This window comes from Neopsephotus bourkii, unplaced genomic scaffold (assembly GCF_033783945.1).
Source record: "Neopsephotus bourkii isolate Nb327-2 ecotype Australia unplaced genomic scaffold, CSIRO-AGI_Nbou_v1 NB_1080, whole genome shotgun sequence".
NCBI classification, from domain to species: domain Eukaryota; kingdom Metazoa; phylum Chordata; class Aves; order Psittaciformes; family Psittacidae; genus Neopsephotus; species Neopsephotus bourkii.
This window is the reverse complement of record NW_026901568.1, coordinates 1,278,948-1,293,001: the sequence shown is the minus strand read 5'-3', so window position 1 is coordinate 1,293,001 and position 14,054 is coordinate 1,278,948. Positions and strand designations below refer to the sequence as shown.

Genomic DNA, 14,054 nt, shown 5'->3' with positions numbered 1-14,054 from the left:
TACTCCCACAGGAAGCTTTATTAATGTACAGGCCTGCTTGTGAATCTCCGTGCTGATGAAGGTTGTGGGACTGAATTCGCTCTCAAATTAATTTCCCTGTCTATTCTTGCTTGAGCACTGTGCAGCATTGGCAGCCTCAGCAGGGCTCCCTCACCAGCATCCAGCAATGGGCTACGCATGGAACCAGAGAGGAGGGTAGAGGTGCAGCACTCGTTGGCTCAGATTAAATGGGATGTGCGATTGTCCACCAGGCTTGAACCAACATTGGCAAGTTAGTTTCACGAAGGCACTCCAAGTGGACTTGAAATACTTTGCATATAAGAGGAAAGAGGGTTGATGCTTCCAGAACTGAACTAGCCATCTTTCTTCTACATGTCCCATCATGTGTAAGGAGTGTTGATGAGACTTGGAAATGGCAGGAGTAGTGCTTGGTCTGAGACGGGAGAAAGGAAAGGCTGAACAGGGAAACATGGAGGGACTTGGGATCCCTGGGTTCACTGTGCCACCAAGGATGCAGTAGCTGCTTGATGCAGATGTTCAATAAGAACCAGATCTGAGTTATAAACAACCTTCCACATCTTAAACCCTAGCCCATCTCATGCTTAGCTTTTATTGCTGTCAGTTATTTATAAGTGGAAAAGTGAAATCTTAAGAGAGATGGGAAATGCCATTTCAAGCTGCAGTCCCCTGAGCTGTCAGCTTGCTGACATCTCACCTCTGCCTGCCCCTCCATGTTTCTCCCTTTGCTGTTCCTGTCCATCCCAGCTCATTGTATCTGGGTTGCTCCCTTTGGCCAACCCATTCATTACCCTCATTCTTCTTAATCCTTTCCTTCCCCCCAGCGCCAGGACAGCTGCCGGCCCAACACGCATCAGGGTGATGTAGATGTCACCTCGAGTGGGTGCTGTGCCAGTGGGACCAGAGCAGAGACAGAGCTCTTGCCTTGCCCCAGGGGCAGAGATCTTCATCAGCACGGGGTCAGCTGTGTTAAGGACTGGTGGCGGCAGCAGCCACCCCACCAAGCTGTGCAGAGCTTGGTGGCCAGCTTGAGCAGAAAGCAGGCATTTCTTGCACGGCTACTTGTTCTGGGAATCTTCAAAAATTTCTGGCAGCCAATTTAATTGTGCAACCTCTCAGCTGCCAGAACGGGTAGAATATGATCATATCACATGAAATGCATGCAGGGTCTGCTATAGCAACTGTATTTCAAAGAGACAACACATATGGTGACTGGTTCTTTTTGGAATAATATCTATAAGCTGATGATGTTTTATTCAAAAAGGCTGTAGCTTGAAAGGTTAGGGATGTTCTGATTGTTTAGTGTATGATTAAAGAAAGGCTTCTGTGGTTTTTTTTGGCCTATTGAATCTAATTACTGGGAACTAAAATGATCATTTGATTGCACATTTACCTGGAATTATTCTTCTGCAGAGCCAGTCTTAATAATATATAATAATATGTTGCGCTTGTACTGTATAGCGCTTCTTGTCTGAGCAACTCAGAGTGCTTTACAAGTATTCATTAATTAAATAAGCCATACAACAGCCCTGTTAAGTAGGTGAGTATTTGTTGCCCATCCCCTTAAGCCTTGTGGGTTTTATTTCTGCTGTTTCTGCCCACCCTTGAAGATGTTTTAACAGCTAAATAAGCTAATTCAATAAAAATAACATTTTTTTAACCATTCTTGGCACAATCTGCAGAACGGTTTCCTTTGTTGCTTTGTGTTAATTGTTGAGCTCTAGGTTCTTGAACCGATGGAGAGGGTGGTTGTAGATGTGTGTGTGAGCAGAGATGTGCCCTGCCCAGCAGCTCCTCACACCCTTCACAGGGACGTGGACCATTGTAGAGATGCTCCCCAAGCACTGAGTTCCAGCCAGTTTGAAGTGTAAAGTCTGACTTCTTCATCACACCGAGCTCTGCAGGAAATCACATCCAGCCGTACAGAGTTTTTCTGATCCAGTGGAGACTTGCTAATGAATCTGAAATGAGGGCTCATCGCCGGAGCATGGAAAGTCTCTGCGCCCAACTTGCATTGGTGTGCTGGCCAGCAGCGGTGCTTCTTCAGCCTCTCCCTGGGCTACTGAATGTCCCTTCAAAGTCAAATACAGGCCTAGGCCATAAGATAACAAGGTTTTATTGGGTGTGCAGATCCGAGTTTGCAGTCCTCGGTGTCAAACCTTTCCCAGCAGTTCTGTGCTAAGATGAGACACTTGCAACTTAGAGAAGCAAGTGAAACCCGAAGCGTATCTGACTCCTTAATTAAATAGGTATTAATTAAATCACTCGGAGAGCATACACAGTGGGAGTGGGGAAGGCTTTTTCCCTCCTTCCGTGTAGGCATCTTGCAAAGGGACTATTTTTCTTGTTTTACATTAATGAAGTCTTCAGCCTTCCCACTTTTCCACCTACGCATGTACTGAACGTCTCCAAGGAGACCAAGGCGGCCCGAGTCCGGTGCTGGTGAATCCTCTGGGAGCAGCGGGCTCAGGTCTCAGCAGCGGAGCCTCAGTGGTGCCACCACCTGTCTTACTGGGATCATCCTTGTGGTCCCTTGTCTGGGGAGCCAGGGCAGGGACTTGCCCTTGTACTTCTTTCCCCTTCATCTTCCCTTGTTTTCTTTTCCCCACCTGATGGAGAAATGGGGCCTCACAGAGCTCCAGTGCCCAGGGACAGTTTTCTCTCACTTTGCACAAATTATTTCAGTAACTCCCCACTGTGTGATGCTCTGCTCATGCTTTCACGATCGTATCCTTTGCCTCTCCATCCCGTAAGGCTGCGCTGTCCTTTCACTGCTCTGCCTCATCCCTTCTGAGTCCCTGCTGCTGGTCCGTCACGAGCCCTTAGTGATTTCGGTGGGCTGAGGTGGTGTCCCTGCTTTTCAATGCATTCACAGTGAATGCTCCTCGCAGCTTCCTCAGCCTTTAGCATGGTACCTCTGAGATTCTCTGCTTGCCACTGGCTCTTCTCTTCTTCCTACCCCAGCCTTCCAGAAACTTCCCTGACTTCCTCTGGCTCTCAGGAGAGCATACAGTGATATATGACTGCCCTCTTCTGTAAACCTGACCTGACCCACTGGAGAAGAGGAGCATGAAAGCCATTAGCACAAGAGCCTGCTGGTAGCTAGGAGGGCTGTGAGCTGCTCCTGCAGCTACACAAGGTTCCCACCCAGGAGCTGAACATCAGCTGCTGCTGTTTTCCTCATAGTCTCCACAGAATAGGAAACCCAGCAGTGGGATATTGCCCCATTGAATGCAAGTGCTGACTTGTCTTTTTTTTGTGGAAGTCAACTGCTTTCCTTAGTGAGGGTGCTTCAGGAGCGGAGTTGTACCCCATGGCCAAGGGTTGCCTTGACCCTGGGTACTGTGCATGTAGCTCCCCACACCCTGTCTGCTGTAAACTCAGTTTTCAAACCTCTTCCCTTGCAGGCTCTCCAGGTAGCACGGCAGCTTCTACTGCAACAGCAGCAGCAGCAGCAACAGCAGCAGCAGCAGCAGCAACAAGTTAGTGGATTAAAGTCTCCGAAGAGGAATGACAAACAGCCAGCCCTTCAGGTAAGGGGAGCCTCTGTGCCTCCCTGAGCAGGCTTGTAAAAGCTGAATAAATGTGTCTTCCTTGTGGATGTTGGGATAGGACATTCAGGAGCTTCCTCCTAGTGAAGTCCACAGAGCGGCTGTGGCTGATGTAGGTGGTGTGAGGACCTGTGCTAGGTGCGCTTGAAAATCCCACCACAGAGTATTTACAGATCGTGAGCGTGTATGTCTATTAGCATATGGTAGGGCTGGATCATGACAAAATGGAATAGCTTTTGTTACTGTGTCAGTGTGCATGGGAGATTTGCATTAACATTTCTGTTTGATTGCTGTTCCATTTGTAGTCTGCGTTCGCTCAAACCGATGATTTGCTGTGTCAAGGATATTGGGAAATACTAGGATATCATATCGTCGGTGTGTTTTTTCCCCTTTTATTGTCTGCTGATGTATGGACATCTTTAGAAAGAAAATCTAAATATTACCAGGCTTTGTGCTGTTATGAATTCAGAAAGCTAAAACCAGTACAGCATTCTCAAACAGAAGATGTCTGCACACATAGGCGGCTTTGGAGTGCAGTTTGCTAGTCTTGCAGGATAAATCACAGGAGTTAAAGACAAGAAAGACCTATTAGGTCATGTATCACATTTTCCTCTTTTTTTCTTCTTTTGCTATTCTAGTGTTAGAAATCCCAAGTGGTGGGTAGGACCACTATTATTTTCCTTCAGATGGTTTTCCATAACAAAGCACACTCTCAGGAACTTTCCACTTTAATTCCATCCTCTTGCTCCAAGTAATACTGCTTGTATAAATACTGAGTCAGTCCCTTGCCTTGCCTCGTGTTCACACTCCTCAAACATCTGAGATACTAACATGTACTTGCCAGTTTTGGCAAATTATATGTATCTAGTTCTTTATGTGTTTCGTAAACCGGCACTTCCAGACCCTTGACCACTTCGCTGGGTTGCAGCTGGTTATTGCTTTTATTACTGCTCTCTTTGCAATTGCAGCATGTCACTGTATTTGTGATAATAAGTTCCTGAATACAGCAGTTCAGCTGCAGTCACACAAAGCCCTGTAGCTGGGACATTTATCTTATCTTGTTCTTCTATATCTGATGCTTCAGCCTCTGTAGCCCCAAATTCTTTCCGCTTTTTTTCTCTTTTCCGTTGTTGTCATAGCACGTTGTCAAACTCATGTCTGTTTTGCTCTTTCTATTTTTTTTTTTAGTTTGATATACTATCACCATGAGTTCCCTGACAGCATTGCTGCTTCTCTTGCCTTTTATATGTGCTTCAGATTATTTTCCTCCAAAAGTACGGATCCTGGGCGCTTTAAATATGTAGTAGAATGTGGAAGGTAAAGCCAACATCACTGAAGGCCTTGACAGTAAAGTGAGAGGACCCCATCCTGCAGTTCTTACCCAAATAAAGCTGACAGGCACTTCAAGGGGAGTTTTGCCCAAGTGAGGAATAGCCATTAACTGCAGCCCTTGGCCCAGCATGGACAACTTCTCGCTTTTGTGTAGTGATTTCATCTTCAAAGCATTTTGCAAATACTAATCTCCAAAACACCCCCAGAAGGAAAGTCTGATAAGTAAGTAGCATTATCCCAGTTCTGGACTGGGAAACTGAGGGAAGCAGGTTAAGTGACTTGCTTAGGATCACAGAGGGAATTTGGTTTAGAGGTAGGATTAAGATTCATGAGTTCCTGGCTCCCACCCCCGTGCTCAGGCTGCTGGACAACACCTCACACTTTATAGCCGAGCCATTATTCTTTTGGAAAGTATGAAGCATTTTGTCATTGGGCAAATATATGTTTTATTGGCAGCGTAGAGCACCATAATCCAGAGCGTTACATTAATGCTTTCAAAAATATTTTATTTGGTAAATCCATAGCTGATCCATATGCCTTTTAATAGACTCTTCCACTGGGGACATTTTTAATGAGAGATTGTGCTGGCTAGGTCCAGTGTCAGGTACTAAAAGAAGTGCTTTGTTGTGCAGATGTCTTAAGAATAGCTCCAGAGGATGAAATATGACTGTGTTGACCTTTCAGCTGTGAGCTTATTTGTCAGGATTCAAATAAGTTGAAAGGATCAAACCAAACAGTTTCCGTAGTCAGACTGGGAATTGTGTTGCAGAGGTCAACAGTGAAGGCCACATCGCGGATTCCATAACATAGACAATTGTTGGTACGTATTAAAGTACTGGAGCAGCTCCTGCAGTCAGAGACACAATTAAAATTCTAATTTATTAATGTATACAGAGAGCTGGCCCAGCCTGTCACTCACTGATTCAAATGACTGCCCAGTCTTTTTTTTTTTCCTATCCCCTCCTCACTCCTGGTGCTTTTGCGGTCTTAAACGTACTGGAAGTCCTCTTGAATGTAACAGACACTGAGCACATCCCTGCAATGAAAATCTGTGGCTGAAAGAAAACGGTGGCACTGGGGGTAGAATTTGTGAGTAAAACTGCACCCACACAAGCACCCACAGCCCTTGAAGTTGGATGGTACCGCACCGACGAGGCAATACCCATTGCTGACAGCATGTAGAATAAACGCTGAGGGAGGTGGAAGTATGCTCCTTTTCCAAAAGTTAGCTTAAATAATGAACCGAGTCATCTTTGCACTTAGTTTATAGATAGAGCTGTCTCATTCGATAGCCACAGTGGTTAGCAGTTACCTGGGTTTTTTTTCTGGCAGGCAGACTTTGTGTATAACAAGAGTACTGCAGACATTGCTTATCTATGCTGTGCTTGGTGAAGGCACTGGTGAAGAGCTCCCTAACATGAGTGCTGGGACCTGTGTTGGCATGACGTGGGGGCAGGGGGGGCGGTTGGAAGGGATGCTGTTCACCCAGGGTGCTAGTTCTCCTTATCAAATGCTCTGTGGCCCTGCCCAAGAGGGGAGGCTGGTTTGGTTCCACGCAGGGCTGGAATAGCTCCATGTTGGGCTCAGCATTTTAATGTCGGCTGGCAGGTTTGTCAGATAAACCCCACTACCACAAACAGGTACAGAAAATTCATCTACTAAACACTGTATACCTAATCTGTAATCATCTTATGGATCATACCCTATATTCCTTCTTTATTCACTGATCAAATAGCCACAGTACCTAAACAGATCCTGACATCCCGTGGTCACACTGGGGCACAGGGACTTCAAAAATGTCTACATGACAGTGGGCTCCACTTTTGTCTTTGGGGTCTCTTGACCTTGTTAATTCTACCTGGAGACCTGATTTTAGCAGGTTTTGACATATTCAGTGTATAAGAAGTTGGACGCGGGAGCGGAGATGTGCTTTGCTCATAGCTGAAAGTAAATAAATCTCCAAATACCCGATGACTCACATTTTGAGCCTATCTCGCAGTGCCGTGCTTTACATTTGGCAGTGACCTCCGGTTTCACAGCCTGATGACACAAACAAAAGAAAATTGGAAGTTAAGGAATGGATTTAGTAACAAGCAGTTGGGAAAAGAGCATAAAAAAAATACATCATCCCTGCAAAAATTACTGGAAGTGAAGGAAAAAAAACCCCTAAAGCCTGTTTGGTAATATATTTGCCATAGACATTGGATTTCCTTAAGTCTATGAAACAAATAATTTAACAGGCCAGGTATGCTTAGGATTTTGAAAATGTGCACATTTTTCCTTGCCAAGATAGATACATCTTTGTATTAATAGATGTATTGATTAAAATTTGCAGCTTTAATTGCTGATGCTCCTAACGATTATTCATTTTGGTTCTTTAAGCATTTTAGTTGCTGGCAAGAGCACACAGATTGGAAACAAATCAAGAGACACATTTTCTCCCAAGAAAGTAAAAGTGCATGTGTGTTTTGGCAATACTAAAAATACAATTTTTTTTAAAGACGTAAATGTTGCATTGAGCTGAAAGTTGGATACCGGGCCGAAAACAGATTTAGGACGTCCAAAGTCAGTATCTTGCAATTGAAACCCATCACTTGACTTTTTCATGGGATTAAAATGAGGTTCATTGGATGATAGTGAACCTGCATGTGTTTGGAGAGAAGAAACAATGAAATTACAAAGATGGAAACTTTTGGTTTCAGTTGACAAAACAGAAAATAAATCTTCCTTTTAATTCATGGCAAGGGAAAGAATTTGGGTTTGCTTTAGATTTTTGGGGAAAGACTGAGGGAGGCTGAGAGGATGGAGCTGTCCTTGCCTTTGCATACCGCTGCTTTTTAAAGGAGCCTTTTGGCTGGGCTTTTGTAGAATTCAGTTTGCATGCTGTGTTATCTTACTATTTCTTTCCAGTATCTTGAGAGATAGAAAAGGGCAAGATTTAAAAATCACTGTTGCTTGATGTGGGGGGCAATTATTGTCGGGTTTTATGAAATTAGAGATCATTAGCTCAACAACATCATAAACACTGAAAGGTGAAGGGAAGGGTGTTCTCTGTTTCGCTTGGAGCACACAAGTACCAGGTTATGTGGTCTTGGGCTTTACATGCAGGGCACCTTTTTCACATGGTGGTAAATTTTACAACTGGAAGAGAACTAATATCTCAGCAGATAATTTGGGACGGGAAGTGAATTTGCAAGTGTATTTATTGCATTTGTATGAGTATCTCTCTGTTTCACTCTTGAACATGGGAGTTGGTCTGAATAAGGCCTCAGCCAAGCCAATGGGAATGTTGCCACCAACTCCAGTTGGGTTGAGATTTCACTTCTGCAGAGTTTAAATAGTTCACCTATGAAAATTGCACTTGAATCCTTAACTTTCACTTCTGACTTTGGAAATCAGGCAAAGTTGACTGTTGCTGGTTTCTACCAGAGGACCCATAGTTCTTTCAGCCCTTAGACCAATTACAGGTGTTAGTCAGTGCCTGTGAAGTGCAGATATCATCCATCCCACAGACAGGACAAAACCTGAATCAGGTCCTCAAAATTACATGATCAGCTTGAAAATTTTGATACTAAAGATTCTAATCTATTTTTTTTTTTCAGTGAACCCTGTGGGCCTTCTTTTGCTGCCCTTTTACATATTTGTTAAAGCCTTTAACATTCCGGTTTTCCAGCTTTCCAGACTGAGCAGAAAGGTGACAAATGCAGGTTTTCTTCTCTTGAAAGAAGTCTGTGATTGTCCTGTAATTATATGATTCCGAAAAAACATGGCTTCTAGGAAAATACCAGTATATTGGGAGAGCTAGCAGTGTGAGGAACTGTCAGCAAATGTGATTATTCTCATTTTATAGCTGTGTAAACCCCGGCAGAGAGGTACTAAGTGACTCGCCCAAGGTCAGAGAGCTGTGTTAAGGTGTGTAGCTCCCTCTGGGGTATTTGGGACTTTGGGCATCTGCCATATTATAAAGGAGTCAGTCCTGAGGGGCAAAACTGAAAGTAGGAGCCAGGAGACATTTCCAGCCCTGTGTCTCATTAGAGCACCCCCAATGCAATTTTGCAGCAGGTTTTCTGCTTTGCCATGAAGCATTTAGAGAACAGGTTTGTAAAAGCTGTGCTTTCTGCCCATGTTGGGAGCGGGGCCATGGGGCTGGCTGGGCCCCACTCCGGCCGTGTGTTACCCACCTCGGGGAAGGGGAAAACAAATGAAACCTTCCTGACTGGTCAGAAATGTGTAAATTGCTGACAAAATGACACATGTAATTAAGAGTGCTCCTGCCATTTTACCTTGTGGTTTACACCTACAGTGTTGAAAAAAGAGAGTGACTCCCACCTCGCTAATTACCATTATCACTGAAATGGTAGGGTTTGAGTCATTAGTTCCATGTGCATTTAATTAGAGGAAGGCTGAAATTGGATTTAACTTATTACTTTTTCATGGATCACTTTCTTGTCATCACTTCAAATTGGATTGCAGCCCCAGGTAACTAATTATGAGCGCCACAGGATCAAGAGTGAAAAAAAGGTAATTAGGAATAACACTGTTGGACCCTTGCTGGTAGTCCACTTGTGCTTGGGAAGAAATGAGAGTGGTATTTTGTAGTATTACAGATTAGGGAGTTAAAGGTATGCACTGCAGCTAGGAATCTTGGGAGACTGCCCCCTCCTATAGTGGTTTATATGATGTACAGCTGGGTTGAAGATGTTATAGCGACATGGTTCCACAATCAGCTCCTTAATACCCAGATTAAACTTGTAAAAGCAACAGATCGGTTGTAGGCATGAGGCATCTCAACAACCGGGAAGTCAGGGTTCCTGATGCATGTGGTCCATTGAGGCACTCCTGAGCCATGGTATGGAGCGGTTTAAAGTACAGTGAGCAAGAACTGATAACAAATTAATGAACGTATTAATGATCCAAAAAGACCGTCCATATCCGACAGGGAGACGTATCAGTCAGGAGAACAGCGGCAAGGCTGATGATGTGTATGTCAGGAATTTAGCTCTCGCTTCTGCAGTGATAAGATCAGGATGTCGCTTCTCTTTTGTTTGCTGGAGAGGTTTCTTTTTGTTTTGCTCTTTGTCGGGAAGGCTTGCTTGATTTGGCCCCTTTTTTTCCCCCCTTTTTTTTTGATCTCGGCGATAGGATTGCCAAGTTCTGCTTTCTTCAGAAAATCCTTTAAAACAAATTGTTTTATTTCCATGTGCAGAACAGAGTTCAGAACTGCAAGTAATCAATTTTATTGACACAGTCTGGAGAAAAATGTTGATGAGAGTTCAAGGATGTGAAAAGATTGAAATTTCAAAGTATCCAACACCGAGCATAGGAAAATTTCAGAAGTAGTTTCATTAAGCAAAGAAATCTATTGTGTAAGAGGCAAGTCTGCTCTAGGAACTAACGATACTACAAGGAGGTTGCAGCAGCTGATTTTCTTTTGCTTTTAGAAAAGGAAAAGTTTCTTCATTTCTCATAGTAGTGAATCACAGTTCAAAGCTAGCGCAGTTTCCTTAAGTTGTTTAAAATGGCTTTTAATGCTCTGTTAATGTAGGCAAATATTTGTGACTCACTGTTGGGTAAGTGATGCTTGCTCATTATTTCCTGATGCAAGCAAAGTGTAGGAAATGATGTGAACACCATGCAGAGATGCTAAATAGACTTAAGAGTAACAAAATTCAGTTACGGAAATTAAGTCGTTCTCATTTACTTGACATTACAAAATGAATCTAGAGATTAGAAGGTATTACCTTTAATATAGAAAAAAAAAGGAGAATCTCCTTTAATACATCTCAAATTGATTTACAATTTTTATACATAATATTCATCTGTGGTTGAAAAGGGGGCAACCTAAGGTCGAGTGATGTAGTGTTTCCATTTTTCCATATGAGTCTTACTGTGTGTGATAAAAGCAAACTCCTTTATTTTGTCAGTCTGCAGGAATTTCTGATGAAGTGCAGGGGTCACTTTTCTGTCAATTTGAGTAGGCAGCATTTTTGAACTACTGTTTCCCCCCCACACCCCTTCAAACCGTGGCCCTGATCTGACACACGCATGCACACACACACACACACACACACACACACACACGCTTAGAGTGCTGCAATCTGCAACTTATTAGTGCGCAGTGCTGGAGCCTGTCCAGTGGTTAGAGAATTTCCTGAAGCCTGGAATAACAGCAGTGGGTGCAAGTGCCATCGAACAGAAGTGACAATGAGGGGCAGTCCGGCCTGCCTGGCGAAACGCCCGGGCTGGAAAACCAGCTGAGATAGTCAAACGCAGGAAGATTGACGTGGTGCATCTGGGAAATGCTCAAAAAGTTGGGTTCTTGAAAAAATTACCTTCTGTGATCGTAAGACATCATCTGTTTTCCTACAGAGATTGTTTATAACAGGGTTTTCAAGCACTTGTCAAATAACCAGGAGTTCAGGAAACAGGCTAAAAATCTCTTACCGTTCAGATGAGTCCTGGTAAAAAACAACCTCTCCTCATAGAGATCCGCAGCTTCCTGAGTCAAAGGGTGCCTGGGAGAAGGAGAAAAGGAGAGCATTAATGAAAAGCGAGTACTTGTGGAGCACGGGCTGTAGGTGGGGAAGGTGGGACGCTGGGGTGATGCGTGCAGCGATGTCACTATGGGAGTTGCAAGGTGAAGTCATACCTAGTAACTGGTCTTTGTGTTGCTCTGCTTTTGTTACTTAGCTGTGATATCATAGGCAAAATATTATAAACATATCATGGCTATAGCTTGCTTGTGTAACAAAAGATCAGGAACTTTTATTAAGTTTGTTTTCCTTGTCATATTGTAAAAATTTATTATGTGTACTGTGTATATTAGAAACAGATTTGGGTAATTCTGTCTAAATGAAGTCATCCCAGCTATTTCCAGACTGTCTGTTTTTGGTTGTGAATAATTTTCATACATCAGATGGTTGTCATATTTAGTAGCTCTCTACATTTTAAATAGGACATATCCCATTTTGAACTTCCATGGACTTGAGCCGCCTCTAATGCTGAAGGCTGCTTTATTGCAGGAGTATTTTGAAGTACAGCCTGTGGCAGGGCAGGGCAGAGCTGGACCAGTGCGGGAGGAAGGAGTCCCTTGCCTTTCTGCATCAAAATCACAGATTTTCAACAACTGCATTAGTACTTGTGGCTTTCAGCAGCACGCGCTGGGGAAGAGCTGCCAGATACCTATTTCAGCTTGTCCCTTTGTGTTCACACTTTGCCACAAATATGTTAGAAAGAAAAAAAAACCCACTAAAGTACTGCGTATTGAAAATCTCCTCCGATAAAAGCAATCTCTTCTCTCAAAGAATGCATGCTTCTTCCTTTCTTAACAGAAGTGTGAAAGAAGATAATGTTTAAATGTTTAATGTTTAAATTTAAATCATACACACATCTACATAGCAGCTAAGTTACTGTGACTTTCTCATTTTTATATCCTCAAGGCAAAGTTTCTGTAGTCAGCATAGGGAAGCTCTGGTGCGCCTCATGCACTGACCGAGTGTGCACTTGGAGGAAGCTGCAGTGATGATCACAGAGCAGAATTTTGCCCTAAAACCATCAACTTTGTAAGAAATACTTGAATTGCAGCAATTTGGTTAAAAAGAAAGTAAAAATGAAAAAGAAAGTAAAAAATGAAAAGCAGGAGGAAAAGGGAGAAGGCAGTTTGATCTAGCTTGCTTGAGTGGAGGGGAGCAGCTGTTTGCCTCATGTGTTTGAATCTCTAGAGCTAATATTGAAGTTTCAGGGCAACAAGTGCAACATAACAGAATAAGTAGAAACTAAACCCAGGGAGACAATTGGAAATGCCGCTTGGATGTGGCTTTTGAGCTTGACAGTTTTACAGCTGTGTCGTCTGGTTGGCAAAATGTTTTGTGGTATGTGCAAAGAAGAGGCTGCTGCGTTGCTGAAATGTTTTTATTTTCCTGATAAGTGTAATCTGCATTTATAAATTATTGATCTATTTAAGGTGTAACATTAATGGCACATAATCCCAAGTCATTGAAAGCATAGAAAATGAAAGTAGACTGAAGGCACAAGAAAGAAATGTACTTTGTGTCAGGATGAAGTTCAATGAAGCATGGAGAAGATGGAATAGATTATTAAATAAACTTTGAGAGGAGATGGAAAAGGCACCGAAATATCTCATTTTGAAAGGAATTAGTTTACTTGATTATATGCAACTGTATCACACTCAGGAAAGTATAAGACAAATGAAAGCAAAACAAAATTTAATTGAGCTATTATTTTGCAGACTTTGGCTCCGTTTCAGACAACCTAATCAAATTGCGCTTTGCTCAAATAACTGATGTTAAATGCAGTCTACCAACAGATGTTTAAACAGAGACTAATTGGAAAATCTACATCCTGGGTTTAGCTTGTCTAGCTGAAAAAGTTTTGAGATGCATTTGGAAGCGAGGTGGGAAGATGACAGGAGAAGCTCAGGTAGTGATGTGTGTCAGAACACGGTGTGAGGAGGCAGCGGTGCCTCTGCTGGAGCTGCCAAGGTCACCAGTGCTGTAGCTTGATGCCATCTGCCCCTCAGAAGGTTGTCCTCCATCGTGTTGCATCATGAGAGTCATGTTGGAGCTCCATAGCTCATGCCAGCAAGCATCAAGTACATAATGTGGTGGAGCACACGGGTTGAGGGTGTTTGAAGCCTTACATGTGGCTATCGAAGCTCAGCACTTTCTTGCCAGTTGTGTCACTCAGGCATTTTTTAAGGAGCACAGATTCAAATAATACATTGCTGTGTTTTCAGTTATTAACCTTTGTAGCATATCTCAACACTGATCCTTTTATGACACATCTGTGCAACTACATGGACCTCTTGGATGGGTTGCAGCATGGGGTTGAACAGCTTGGAACAGGTTTGTCCTGGATTTAAGTGACAACTATGCAGGGAGTCTGCTGGAGTTAAGGGATCCCACTGAGCTGGGTATAGCTTCCTACCTCTTATTTTTCTTTCCAATCAGTTTTTCACCAAGTCACTTCAGGAGTACCAGGGTGACCAGTCCTGGTTTGCCCAGCAGCTTTCCACTGTGATTTCTTGGTCAGGAGTTTGGGTTTGTGCATTTTGTGGCTCATCAAGACCTTGGGCTGATGAGTTGCTCACAATTTCTGTTCCAGGCTTTGAGCAGGTCACTTTGTGTTGTGCAG

At 43.3% G+C, this 14,054-nt stretch overlaps 1 protein-coding gene and 1 long non-coding RNA gene across 18 annotated transcripts in view; one reads left to right on the top strand and one right to left on the bottom strand.

Annotated features, from left to right (window-relative positions):
* LOC133216978 (uncharacterized) overlaps positions 1–14,054 on the bottom strand; it is a 185,881-nt gene that overhangs the window by 11,263 nt on the left and 160,564 nt on the right. The gene's annotated exons all lie outside the window — the stretch shown is intronic.
* FOXP1 (forkhead box P1) overlaps positions 1–14,054 on the top strand; it is a 386,028-nt gene that overhangs the window by 269,914 nt on the left and 102,060 nt on the right. For 15 of the 17 annotated variants that reach the window (XM_061362086.1, XM_061362096.1, XM_061362095.1 and 12 more), the window contains one exon: positions 3,426–3,551. The exons of the other annotated variants lie outside the window; for them this stretch is intronic. In XM_061362086.1, the coding sequence (XP_061218070.1) occupies positions 3,426–3,551 (126 nt within the window). The remainder of the gene's footprint in view (positions 1–3,425; positions 3,552–14,054) is intronic. 17 annotated transcript variants of the gene reach the window in all.